General features: G+C 31.5%; 1 protein-coding gene across 1 annotated transcript; it reads right to left on the bottom strand.

The window, feature by feature from the left end:
* Positions 1–12059: 12059 nt before the first annotated feature.
* Positions 12060–13850, bottom strand: LOC122595532 (probable F-box protein At2g36090). Its single transcript, XM_043767907.1, has 2 exons — positions 13490–13850; positions 12060–12813 (listed from the first exon to the last, which is right to left on the bottom strand). The coding sequence occupies exons 1-2, from the start codon at positions 13848–13850 to the stop codon at positions 12119–12121; spliced, it is 1056 nt and encodes a 351-aa protein (XP_043623842.1). The 3' UTR covers positions 12060–12118.
* Between the last annotated feature and the right edge of the window lie 1503 nt (positions 13851–15353).

Here is a 15353-nt window from a genome sequence, read left to right as displayed (position 1 = left end):
CTTGTTAACCCATTCATAAATGTTATAATATCTCCACCGAAAGCCTATTATCACATAAATTTGTTGCCACATCTTTAAAATGTATATCAGAGGCTATTTTTAAAATGTATAGCAGAGGCTATTGGCCGAAGTTTACAATGATGAATATATAGTACGCACATTTCTACGGTTATACTATTTATTGTCTAATATTTTACCAAAAGGATGGATCTTGTTTATAAATCAGGCAACAAATTTAAATAGCAAAGGAAAATAGGTGAGTGATTATGTTATCAAGAACTCCAATAGAAGAAATATGTGCAGTGACAAATAGAATTAACAACTATATTTGTAACTTTTAGAATATTTATATAACTTTAATTGATTGTCTATTTATACTATTTTCGATAATCACTATACGAGACACCTTTTTAATGGTATCCGCTGCAATGCGAAAGTACCATGTTAGTTTTAGTTTATGCAAAACTTCATATTTTTGCGTATTCTTTTCTATAAACCCTTATAAAAAGAATTGAATTTAAGACTTTAAGCATTTTTTACAATATTTCTAAATTACCTTTAACCCTAAAATAAGTAACACACATTCAATTCACACCACTTTTTTGTCTCCCTGTTTTTCATACTATCACTTTTCAGTGTGACAGTGTCCATCATCACCGATACCCCAACCATCGCCCTCCATATCCATCACCACCACACTTAACCATCGCTTTTTAACTGGTACTGCTACAACGTGCAGACACCTATCTAATATTTAGATATTATCTTTTCAAGGTCTATCATGTGGTATCGTACGACTGTACTTTAAAGAACTCTAAATCATTTTTTTAAGGGGTTTGCTAAATACAGCCCTTAGAGCTGTGTTTAAGGTGCATAAAGTATTTGTATATTTACCATGAAAATCAAGAGGTGAGCTTTAAATATAAAAGGTACAAGTTGTTTTATGCACGTTAAATACAGCCCTTAAGGCTGTATTTAGCATTTCCTTTTTTTAAAGCTAATCCTCTTCATCATAAATAATTTGCTTGTCCCAAAATGACTTCTTTTTTTTTAAGTCAAACAAAATAAAATGTATTGTGATATCACATAGTTAGAGAGGGGGTAAGATTAGCATATGCCGGTTTTAAGATTTTTTGTGTATTGCGTCTTTATCATAAAATCATATTTCCTTTTAACAATGGTGTAGTGTGTAGAAAAATCTTCTAGTCACATGAACATAACGTCTTTTTTTCACACTGAATATTTGACCTCATTTTTTTTTTCTTTTGATGTTTACATGCATCGTTATTAACAATTAGGACTTTTTTTATTTATTTAAAAAAGTAACTCTTGTTATTCACAAAATCGACTCACACAATCGAAATCGAGGAGTGACATGGCACAACCATAATGTACAAGAGAAACAATTGCATACAAATATATTAAAACAATTCCAATCCTTCCGACTAATGAGTCCGAGTGTATTTCTGAACCAAATGAAGTTAGTAACCATAAAGAGAAAATAATATTGAAATAGACTATATTATCATCATTGTTATTATTTTTAGTTATTCCAAAATAAAGTTATCAACGTACTCTTTGTACGTCCTCGCAACATATAAATGTGGAGTTAATGTGGCCTGCCACAGGTCCAAATGTTGCTTATCATATCCTTCGGATCGTCATTCGTGTCATGTCCTAAAATCGCATGATAATTCAGGGAGAAGCTAGCAACCATCATTGTCGTATCAGCTATTAGTTATTACAATTAATACCCATTAATGATTAATGCATATCGGTTGATGTTAAATCACAAACATAACCTCAAAGGTCATAACCAAAGAAAACGATGTTTAACATGCATAAATGAATTATATTCTAAAGGGTAAATTATATTTTTGGTCCCTGAACTTGACATGTTTTTCACTTTTAGTCATTAAACTTAAAAAATTGCATATTATATACTAAACTTGTCACTTTTTTTCACTTTTGGTCACTGCGTCAACTTTGTTACCTTTCCTCCGTTAACTTGCCCAGATCCGTTAGTTTTTTTTTCACTTTTCGTCCTTTCCATTTATTCCATCATTGAAAGTGATAATCGATGAAAAGTACATTAAAAACTCAATTCATTTATATGATTTATTACAAATTTATATAACATAAACAAAAATATTTACGTTTAAATCATAAGGCGTTATCGATTATTCAGAGAAAAAAATAATCTAGAACACGTTACTCCGGATAACCATTACAATATCATATTTTTATTATAGTTTAGCAATAGTTAATAAAATGAATTAAGGAAAAATATATAAATTTATATAACACAAACAAAAATATTTACGGTTAAAGTAGACATAAGAAGACTAAAAAAATTTAAACAGAGGCATTAAACAGTTCTGGAGCTTCTTAAATTGAAAGGGAAAAAGATTGTTTTTTTTTTTTAAGAAAATTAATTTTGCGGATGAAGTAAGGAATGACTTTGTGTTGCATCTAAAAAATTTAGTGCCTTTGTTTAAATTAATTTCAATTTAATAGATTAAAAAATAATAATTTCAATTTAAAAGATTAAAAAATAATAATTTCAATTTAAAAAATTTAGTGCCTCTGTTTAAATTTGTTAGTCTTCTCATGTCTACTTTAACCGTAAATATTTTTGTTTGTGTTATATAAATTTATATAGTTTTCCTTAATTCATTTTATTAACTATTGCTAAACCATAATAAAAATAAGATATTGTAACGGTTATCCGGAGTAACATGTTCTAGATTTGTTTTTCTTTGAATAATTGATAACGCCTTATTATTTAACCGTAAATATTTTTGTTTGTGTTATATAAATTTGTAATAAATCGTATAAATGGATTGAGCTTTGAATGTACTTTTCATCGATTATCACTTTTAATAATGGAATAAATGGAAAGGATGAAAAGTGAAAATAAGACTAACGAATCTGGGCAAGTTAACGGAGGAAAGGTAACAAAGTTGACGCAGTGACCAAAAGTGCAAAAAGTGGCAAGTTTAGTGTATAATTTGCAATTTTTGAAGTTTAGTGACTAAAAGTGAAAAATGTATCAAGTTCAGGGATCAAAAGTGTAATTTACCCTATTCTAAACGTAATAACCTTTTATATTTATAAATTATGAATGTTTAAACAAAATCATTATTTATATTTATGAATCCAAAGCATAGTTTGTTTTTTTTCTTTAACGACATTAAAAAAAAATTATTAAAAATTGCTAGTAAGAATTTAACAAGTACACGCGAATTGATTCAATAAACAAAACGAAATTGAAGTAGTAATTTTTACTATATGTTTGTCAGCATTCTTATATGAAATATCTTTGATTTTTTTTTTTTTAAGAAATATAACTAATATATGCACGTTATTTTTTTTCATCTTTTCATGTCTTTACTTTATTACCACAGACCATTACCAATATGTGTTGCCAGCCTGCCAACCACCACCACCACCGATCATTGCCAGTCTACAATGTTCGATGTGGATTGCCTCGGCACTACAAACTCCAAACACCGAGGGAGATCGTGATTAATATCAAATCATTGAATATTTAATGTTCTTCATATAATACGAATACTAATCTAATATTAAGCTAATTTCTAGCAACATTCAAAAATACATTGAAAAAAAAATTGTGATACCTTTTAATTTTGGAAGGTGAATTTCGCTATAAACTTCGTGTCGTGATTCGATTGCGGGAGGTCTAGCATACGTTACTTAACTAGGTCCGCGCTAGAGAGCTTCTTCGAAGTAGAGATGTTTATTGCAAATACCCGATGGGGAAAAACCCCTACTAATCCGTCCGAAGGCACGACGATTAATAAGGATAAATTTTGTCCCCTTAAACTTGAACCTGGGTATACCCAAGTCAAGCCCTTGTAAAAAGACTTCTTATATATTCCTAAAACTTAAACACAAGACTTCATAAATAAACTTTTCAAACATTGAGGTAATGCTCAACGAGAGAAACTGTGATAACTAAACCAATCTAATTATTAAACCAACAAAAGGTCGTACATGTGTTGTCATTAATTGAATAAATGGAACAAGTTGATAATTGGAGACTAATTGGAGTCATTACATCCAAACTGATAAATATATATATAGCAGCATCACACTGCAACCTCATCGCCCCTACGCATTTGATGTTGTGTATGGGTTTGCAACCGTATATGCTGGTGAGCAAACATACATATATTATATTGGGTTTTTTTTTCACCTTTAAGAAAATCACTTTTTCTAAAAAGAGGTTATATTAATTAATTACGAGTAGTATTTTTCTTATACATTTATCGTTATATATGACTTATATAATTGAGAGAATAATAACGCATGATTGTAGTAAAATACCAAAGATGATATTTGTTGAAGTACCATTCAAGAAAACAACATTTTAATGAAAATACATTCAAATTACAACACAAAATTACAAGTAAATTAAGTATTACTAAACAATACAAGAAAGCAAAATAAAGAAACAAAACAGAAACAGGAAGAAAGGCAAAAACGGGCTGATGATATGGTTAAATCAAGGTCCCTTAAAATTGATTTCGGGTCACCCAAGTGAACACGTCAGTTTTCCAGGGTACAACAGCCAAAACAGATTGTACTGCCGGAGTTAACCACAACCCGGAATTATACCTTCAAGAACAAGTCTAAGGGAGGTGAAAGAGAAGGACTTTCGTTGATGATCCAGATTGTTAGAGTGTTGGTGTTTGAGATATGTTCTGATCAAAAATGAACTTGATCATTTTATTAAAGGAACACATGTTAGCTTGCATGGTTAGCTAACAGGTGTCACACTTAGCACATAGCAAGTGTGTAACCAGGTGCTAAACCAGGAATAATCCACCCCACTGAGCCATCTTGAGCCATGTAAGCCATCATCGAGCTAGCCAAAAATAAAGACGGCTCAATAGCGGCTCGCGGCAATGCGAGCGTGTGATATGTCCATTTATATATACATTCTCATATCGTTTCTAAGTCGTTTTAAGCTTAATTATGTGCAAATTACACGTATATTCGATGCTTTGATGGTATTGTTAGTGGTTGCAGGCTTGGAACAGGTGAAATGATTAGAAATGGCTTTCGGATGACTAAAAGATGCATTAGGATGGTTCATGGGCGCGTACGAGTGAAGACGGAATGAAAACTACAAGCTTTGGTTGAAAACAGAGCAGGTGCGTCACACCTTGAAGATTGGTGCGGAGCATGTTTTGATCAGAAAGTTGGAAGATGTGAGAAAACAGGGAGGTGCGGCGCACCAACCCTGTAGTGCGTCGCATATCGGGCAGAGGAATTTTTGGAAACAAGGCCAGGTGCGCCGCACCTGATGCTTGGTGCGTCGCACCTGTAGGTCGGTTTGTGAAGACTTTTTGTAAACTCTATAAATATAAGACCAAAACCCTCCCATTTGAGATACATTTACTTCCAGTCGATTTTAGGGTTCTTTGAGGCAATATTCAGCAGCTTTTTCGTCCATCAAGATCTAAGGGTTGCTCGTGAGTTTCAAGGCATTCAAACGTCGATTTTCTTAGCTTTTCATTCTCTATCGCACTTTGATACAAGATGTTTACTCTTTCTTTTACTATTTGTGACTTATTTATGATTATGTCTAGCTAAATAACTTCATCATCCACTGAGATGAAGTGACACATTAAATAATGGTTGCATAATCTTTTGAATTCAAGTTGATTGTTAAACGTTTTGTCGTAATCTTAATGTTTTAAGTTCTTGTGCTCTTATCTACTGTTTTGTTGATAATGTGTGAATGATCTAGAGGTATCTAGGTTTAGGAGTGCATTGTTCTAGTTAATTGGGTACAATTAATAGGTGTTGACTTGTGGTAACAAGACAATAAACGACAATAGATAATAGAATTCAAAGTGTTAACGGTTTGGTAAAATCAATAGACAAGATTGTTTACAATAACAATACAAATTCGTCAATTTAGTATGTCTTGATAGGGAAGGTGGTAACCGGAACTTAGGGGTCGAAAGATTGGTTAATGGGTCGGACAGGGTAATAAGCTAGGTGCGCAACTAGTGAGTTCTTTGTTCTACCTCGTTATAAAATCAACAAGTTGAATTGGTTTTAATATAAATGCAACCTAAATAATGTGTGTCATGGAGTCGAAGTGGATGATCTTTTAATTTTATTTGATAATCGATAATTCTCTTTTCGTTAAATTATTCGGAATTTCTAACTCTTTCCCTCAACTAACTTTTCAACATAAAATTAAGATGACGTGGTGTCTTTAAAAACCAAAAGCTTTTTAACTACTTAAAACTCGCTAGTTCTTTGTAGTCTCCGTGGAACGAACCTTTACTTACTTTAATCTATATTGCATACGGACGGGTCCACTGCCCGATTGTGTGTGGTATTCGATTTGGAGTATTTTTAAGGATTTTAATTTAACTAGATTTTCACACATCAGCGTACTAAGTGCGCCACATTACGCCTCATCGCCCACGGTCCCGGTCGCGGTCGCGTCGGGTGCTTTGCACCCTCTTTACCCACTTGGGGTGTAGCCCCTTATAAAGAATTATAATTCCTCCAGCACTCCTCCTTATAAACACACTTAATGTTTATTATCTACCAATGTGGGACAAACTCACATTAGTTAATTACTCTTTCAACTTCTTTTAACATATCTATTAACTTGGATATTTTATGTTATTACATAAATTTTCCAACAATATTTTCTATCACTTTCCTTAAAGAAAGGAGGTAACATGTCGACCGATTATTTTAACTACAATTATTATAGTAAAAAGAGAGAAACAAAATAGCAGTAGGTTCACGGATCGAGTAGATAAGATATGAATATATGATATGGCCCTAATTCAGCAAGGCAAATTATGTACATGCGTCCATTCAACGAATTGAAGTCTTTTCAGTGAATCGATTTTCTTTACATTAAAATCAATGTTTTCCGAACCGGATCAGAAGGCGAACCGGTCTCCTTACTGGTTATTAGTCGGATCCGTTGGATCGGTTGGACCAGATTAAAGAACCGGATGACATTATAAGTCTAATAAGCTATACTACATATAAAGAATTAAAATAAAAAAATATAAATAAATTACCCGCAACGTGTTCCATCTCCGTCAAAAGTTACGAGTAACGTGGTGCAATTCCGTAGACATCACCGCAAGTTAGAATCTCTTTTAGCCAAAGTCAACTAAAAGTCAACGACCGGTTCGACTAATTTTCTGGTTCGACCGCCGGTTCTAGCTTCAACCGCTGGTTTGAGTGCAAGACCATTTTTACATCATAACCTGACCGTTATGCTTACCGGTTCCCGGACCGACCGGTTCAGTCGGCCGGTCCGGTCATGAAAACATTGATTAAAATAAAATTAATTAATAATAAACATAACAACAGACATGTCTAAAAGGTTATAAACAACTCACACCCATCCATGTTTATTAATTTAATTTTAAGTCTTTATAGTTTTGATAACAAACACACTTGACAAATGACAAGTAGTCAGGCTCCACTTATTGCCACCAGAATGGACCATTGTGACTCTGGCGTGGTGGTGTGTGGTTTGACCAAGTGTGATTAGAGTCCTAGTGATAACTGATAAAATGTGCATGGACGGTTATAAATTTTTATTTTTATTTTGTCATTGTCTCATTGAGATTGTGTTTTGTTCTGTAATAAAATTTTGGTCCTATTTATCTCTCCGACTCTCCGTCAATCAGTCAATACTAGGTGGTTCGATCATACACGATACCACATTTTAGTCAAACATGAAGTGAAATAAGTGAAAAACTAGATTATAAAAGAGCAAATCACAACACATTTGGACCAAAAAAAATTTAGGCAAAATAGAATATTAAGTCTTATGTTGACTGCCAAATTTCTTTTCTACTAGTAATGATATTGGAAAATAAAGACCAAGACTAAAGACAAATTAGAGGTTTAGCTCATGCCCAACCCTGTTGCCACGGAACTTTAATTTATGGACGGTAAATGTGCGTTTGGTTATAAAAAACACTTCTTGTTATTTATTTTTGTTTTTTAAAAAAACATGAAAAATAGAAAACGTATTTGAATCATGGTTTTTCAAAAAAATTCTCTAAGAATACAAAAAACAATGATTTTCACTTTTCAATGAAAAAATTGAAAACATCCTTTTATATATTGTTTTCATTTTCCATCTTTCCCTCCATCTCTCTCACCTCTCTAACATATTTTCTAGTTTTCAAAAATGGAAAATGAAAATGGCATTTTACAATTATAATGAGTTTTCAAAATTTTTATTTGTTTTTAAATTTCTTTTCATTTTCTAAAAAATTGCAAATGAAAAATTAAAAAAAAAATACTTTTTACAACTAAACGGACCTTGAACTTTCTAATGTGACGATTAATGGTTAAGTTGACTATATAACTAGAGGTATTATATTACTCCATATATTATACTCATATTTCCTATTCATTTGTTGGTAAAGGATTTAGAGTAATAATTAAGAATACAAAGACGATTCTGGCCTTCCACCTTTCTCACTACTTCTATTATCAATATCTATTAATCAAAAAACACAAAATGGAAAGTTCAGCTACATTTGAGAAAATACAATAGGAGTAGAGTTTACCTTTTGCTTCAGATTTTTATCTTTTGAATTACACGACCCATGTTGCACATGCTAGCTAATTAAAATTCTAAAGTTCAAGACTTCAAGTAGATTAAGTTCAACTTAATCTGATTCTCATGGGTATTATGTGGAACATAATTATAAAGCATGAAAATAATAGGGGAAAAAATGAATAGTTAACAAAAAAAACAAAAAATGTCCGATGATAAGGAGTCACAAGAAGCTTAGGTTCGAGTTATTTCCTAAGCATATTTGGAGATGGTTACAACACACAAACATTTAATTTCCATCTATGATGGGTTTATGTGAGTTTTTTTTTTCTCAAGTAATAAAGATTTCTTATTGACGGGTTTACGTTGGGTATTTAGGAATCTGAGAAGAGATCTCTATCACGAACCTGGTTAAAGCAACGTATATATATTAGACTTATAATAATTCGTGGGTAATACACATCTTCAAAAATAAATTAAATAAAATAAAATTTCCATTATTTGCTATAGATTAAAGAATCTAACATGAGACAAAAATTAGCAAGAGAATTGTATATTTTGTTTTGAGTTAATTGCAAAATTGGTCCCTGTGGTTTGTACATTTTAGCAAGGGAGGTTCCTTTTTGAAAATCGTTGTAATGGGAGTCCCTATTTTGAGATTTTTTTGCAAAATTGGTCTAATTTTGACATATCCGTTAAAGGTGGCCGTCAAGTGTGCACGCACGCCGCACATGTTGGGGTATTTATGTACTTTCTACCCAATATGAACCCCATTGCTAAAATGGTAAAACCATAGGGTCCAATCTTGCAACTTTTTTAAAAATCCATCACTAAATAATACGAGTACCTTTTAACTTTTTCATAAAAAAAAAAATCTTATTAAATAATTAAATATAATTTTTAACACTTTTTAACTTTTCATGATTATTTATTTTTAAAAAACTAAAAACATATTACCATTAAAAATCTTATTTTTTTTATCAGGTTCAGTTATAAAAAGAAATACGTAAGAGAATGAATTTTATTCTTTATTTCCATCAAAAGGTGAAATGGTTCAATCTAAATCGATGTCAATTGTCATCCAATGTGATTTCTAGGTATGATTAGTTAATTAGATTACAACAAAATTAGATAATTAAATTAGATTATAGTAATTTATCACCATAACTTAATGGACTTTGTTTGAATATTATCGGTTTGAAAACTATACATACACAATAGTGTTGTTTATCTTGATTGATCATTATGTTTTAGATAATTTGGTAAGCAAGTACTACATTATATGCATTCTAAAAACCAAGATGTTATTTACCAAAGTTTATGCATAAATTACAAGTTCAAATAACTTTTCAACTATACATATTTTGTTGCATTTTGTACTACTTTATTGCATAAATATACCATGTATGGATTATGGATATGTGTTCTTTCTCTTTTTTCATTGATAGTAAATTACGTTTGTTAACATCATTTAAGGTAATCAAAAACGTGTCCATTTTGTATATGTCAACACAACCTTTTTTGTTTTTCTTGGTTTTTTTTTTGAACGGCACAACCTTTTTTGTATTGTTTAATGCATCGTAAATATCTAGATCAACAACGATAATATCTTACCAAAAATGTCGCAACAATGCACGGAGTTTATTACTAGTTAAAAGTTCTGAGAGAATGTGGTTTGTCATTTAATCAATTTTCATCCTTCTATTTTTTTTATTATTTATTTATTTTTATTATTACTTCACCCTATGGTGACTAGGGGTGATCATGGCCTCAATCCGGCCCGACCCAGCCTCAACCCGGCCTGGCCCGTGACCCGAAAAATACAAAATATGTGGACCAAGGACCGGCCCATGTTTCATTGGGTCGGTACGGTCCGGGTTAGCATGCGGGCTCTGGTTTTTTGCGGGCCCACCCGTAACCCGGAGAACAACAATATATTTCATGGTTTTTTAAGTGTTCTTATGATTTTCGTAATAATGGTTTAACTACAATACAATATCTCATAATGGTTCTCGTTTTGACTGTACTTTAACTATCAACAACATTAAGAAATTATGTGAGAAATTCCTAATTACATTAATAACACGATTTTACATAAAAAAAAAGTTTGTTGGATGAAATTGAAAACCAAATCAAATACTGAAATACATATATAAATATATTTTATAAAATATATTTCAGTATTTGATTTGGTTTTCAATTCCATCCAACAAACTTTTTTTTTTTTATGTAAAATCATGTTGTTTATGTAATTAGGAATTTCTCACATAATTTCTTAATGTTGTTGATAGTTATTAATGTAAAATCATATTATTAATGTACAATGCACATGAGAGTATTTTAATCGTGACATTCTCTATTATTAAACCCCCCTCTCTCAAACGTCCGTTTGCAACTCACCTTTATCCCACTCATGTACAATGCACATGAGGTATTTTAATCGTTTACCTTAAAAAACCTTATTTTCTTCATAGTTTTTTCACCTGCTTTTTCATTCACGTCTTCTCTCTTATACTTACTCTATCAATATTTTTTCTACAAATATACGTATATAGATATAGATATATAGATATAGTTTGTTTTTGGGAAAAAATGGGGAAGGAGATAAGTGAAAAGACTAAAATACCCTTATGTGCATTGCACGTGAGGGGGATAACGGTGAGTTGTAAATGGACGTTTGGGAGAGGGGGGTTTAATAATAGAGAATATCACTATAGGGTGAAGTAATAATAAAAAAAAATGTAAAGGGACAAAAATTGATAAAATAACAAACTACACGATGATGTAATGAAATTTCTCAAGTTCTGAAAAGCAAAACTTCTTATTTAGATTTTAAAAAGTGAGCATAAATAGCTGGTAGTTCGGTACATTCTCTTCTACATTATGAACATGTGAACTTACTTTTAGATGGTATCCAAATAGAAATCCATACTCTATTAGTTCAAGTAATTTCTACTAAAGAAAATTATAAAAATGACTCAAAACTAACCTCCAAAAACTTGACATATATGTTTACCAAAATAAAAACATAGATCCCAGAAATACTACAGTACCATTAGTTGCCGTTGACACAATTAAATTAGTATATTTCTTTTTGAAAAGACAAAACTATTATTAATCAGGCATGACCACTAGGTAGCGATCACATATAAAAATCTAAGTTACAAAACCAAAAGATACAACTAATACCATACTAAATAAAAAACCCTTGCAAGGATCATAAAAAAAAAAAAAACTAAAAAAAGTCGCGTTGATTACAAAAATTCAAGACATGAGAAAAAATCGCTACCAAACGGAAGCCGCAATATAACAATATTAGTATGACGACTATGATTAGTATATATGCATCCAAACACATTGATACGTCACAAAACGACCATCTAACAATAGAAATTATGATATTTCTTTAACGACTAATTATATCTCTATACATACATAGATTTCCATTTACAAAATTCTACACTACCTATATTCCTCAACTAATAATTACATACATTTCCATTTACAGAATTCTATATCAATTCTTTAACAAAACACAAAAAACAAACCAGCAAAAACTGATAGGCCAAAAACAACAGACAAAGTATCTAATGTCCCTTCCAATCTCAACTTTCTGTCTTTTCTTTCTTTTTTCATTTCTTCAAATTTCTTGTTCCTAATTCTTGCTTCGTTTTCTCTATTCACCCCACTTCCTCTTTTACCCCCCATCGTCTTCCGTAAAATGACTAAACTATCCTTACCGTTTAAATGTTTTCCATCCATATCCTCAATTTCCAAACACAACTCCCTGACTTGCATCTCCCCTCCCTCGGACTGCCCGCAATTCACCACGATCCCGCATCGCACCACCGCGGCAGCGGCCGACGAGTACTTATGGTTTCCGCCCGCGAGTATCGACCCAAAACGCACTTGTACTTCACCACTTAACCAATGTCGTTGCACGGAAACCGGCTTATGAGATGAGAGATTTATGGCATGTTTCGAAACCGGGTCTATTAGTATCCAACTTAGTGACATGTCATCCATCATAGCCATACACGTGTCCTCCCCTTTCGGGTGCGGTATCTCTGTCGGGACCGTATCTTTCGGGTCTAGTAGGTCGACTCTGAAAGGCGAACACTGGAACCAAGTAGAAACTGTTTCGGTTTCCTCGATTTTCGTGAAGATAAGTTTGTTTTTGTAGTACACATCCACCGCTGAGATCAATTCACTCGGGGACACTGCAAATTATACAAAATCGTACACCAATTATTTAGTCAGGTTCCTCGTGAACCGCGTAAGATATTTTCCGTGTAAATTTCATAAAAGCTGTAATACAGTATTATTTATTAACTGGGTCAAAAAATAGTGTACGTGCCTGGTCGTAAATTCTTTGCAGAATAACAGAAAACTTATTTATACTTAAACAATTTAATTAAACTGATATTGATTAATTATTTAATATATTTTGTCACACTATGCATTCAAAACGTGTAAAATACGTTTCATAAACTAAACAAAAAAAGATCCTACTAGAGTATCATCAAGATCTATATATTTTGAGGTATATAACTTAGCTGATACTAATGCCAATTTCTTTTATATACAACAAAATTAGTAGTTATATTAAATATACAAGAAATTAAGGGATAGTAGAAACATGAAAATGGATTGTAATAAAAAAAATAATATATATGAAAAGTGATGCGAGTAGTTAAAAACATTCAAAGGGATATTACGTGTATATACAACAAAATTAGTAGAAAAATATATATATAACTAGCTAGTATATACAGTGCAGTAAAAAAACATGAAAATGTTGTGTATGACAAAGTTTTGTTAATTATGTGTATGTCGGTTATACACTTTTATGTTTCTGGATATATGTTATAAATTAAGTTAAGGTATATAACATACCAATTGCTAATTTGGACGAAGACGGCTGAGTGGCAGTGGTGGTGGGGTCGGACGACGGTAGAGGAAATGCTTGAGAGAAAAACGCCCTAAATCCGTTGTAGTGGTTGTCGGAAAACGTTGAAATGATGCCATTTACGGGCTCGCTGGAGGTTGAGGGCCAAGTGGTGTGACAAACATTAGACCACAAAAGATTGTTGTTGCGTTGAGACATAGAATGTAACATGCTGGCACTAGTGCAACTAGTTGAGGCTAAAGTTTGTCCATCGAGTCGAGTCAATATATGTGTTTCAAATATATCCGTGTGTAAAGAAGAAATCTCGGTGGTTTGTGGTGGTGATACGGTGCTGATCACTGATGACATGGTTTAATTATTGTGAGGATATGATGGTGATGTTTAATTACGTGTTTATGAGAGTATTGGGTGTGTATGGAATTTTGGAGTTTCGAGTACATATAATGTATGAGAAATATAGTTGGTTCGGTAAGTAAAGTGTGTGAAAGTACAAAAATGTCCTTAGAGTTTGGAAACGGTGAAAGTTGACCGATGACCAAAGTAAGTGACAGCAATATTATAAAAATCGATAGGACATTATTAAGGTTCATTAGAGTTAAAATGTGTGATCAAAATTCATTTATAGTCAAACTCATGAAAGATTTTTTTGTTTTCTGGAAGGATTTGAAGTTTATACTGATTCTATACCCTATCTTGTTTATACTTTCTTCTATGAAAAAACAATCAAACTCATGTTTTTCATGTGAAGTTCAAAATAATCATCCAAGATTTTACTTAAGTATAATAATGGGTAGTGATTAATTTAACTCGCGTCTAGATTGATGCTTTGTATTTTTATAGTATTACTAGCTAATCAATCCGAGTTAACCGATAAATGTTTTGCAAATAAACCGAATGATATCCGGATAGCTTTAAAATATGTTGTCATATTAAAATGTATAATAACAAGTTGAAAACTTGTGATAAATTAATATGTAAAAAACGAAATTTAACGGAAAAAATAATTCACTACAAATCATATTGCATTTGTTCACACTTTTTAGGTGAGTGTGAACAAATTAAAAATTTTGTCACGCTTTTTAGTGTGTAGAAATATATTAAATTAAAAGTGTGTGGAAATTTCTCCACACTAAAAAGTGTGTAGAAATAAAAGTTCACACCTTTTAGGGTGAACTTTCATAATTATTTTGTCACACTCCATTTGTCCACGGTAACTAAAAAAGTTACCGTGAACAAATGAGGTGTGACAAAATAAGTTTAAAATTTCACACTAAAAAGTGTGAACTTTTATTTATACACACTTTTTAGTGTAGAGAAATTTTCATACACTTTTAATTCAATATATTTCTACACACTAAAAAGCGTGACAAAATTTTAATTTATTCACACTCACCTAAAAGTGTGAACAAATGCAATATTGTTTGTAGTGGTTGTGTAGTTGTGGACGCTTTAAAACACATTTGGTTGGGGAAAAAATATCATGGTTTTTGGTCTATTATAACGAAAATTAAGGTGATTAAAATCTTACATAATAATGTGGACATTTAAAAAAAATTATATATTAATGATACATATTTTTTAAAATATATTTTAAATTTTAAACAAAAAGTATGATGATGTCATAATTAAATTTAAAAAATGTGTGGTAATACAATTTTTATAAAATCTTATGTAATCACAATCTTCCTTTATTAATTTAATAAATGTTAGATTTATTCTGGTGTCAAATATATGAGTTATTTATAACGTATTTATATTAAGATTTATATATGTTTAAATCCAAAAAAACTTTACAAATTCAAACGTATGAATATATACGAAAAAGTGAATCGGTAAATTTAAATGTAACAA

Source organism: Erigeron canadensis, chromosome 1, assembly GCF_010389155.1.
Source record: "Erigeron canadensis isolate Cc75 chromosome 1, C_canadensis_v1, whole genome shotgun sequence".
Lineage (NCBI taxonomy): Eukaryota > Viridiplantae > Streptophyta > Magnoliopsida > Asterales > Asteraceae > Erigeron > Erigeron canadensis.
This window is presented reverse-complemented; position numbering and strand designations above follow the sequence as displayed.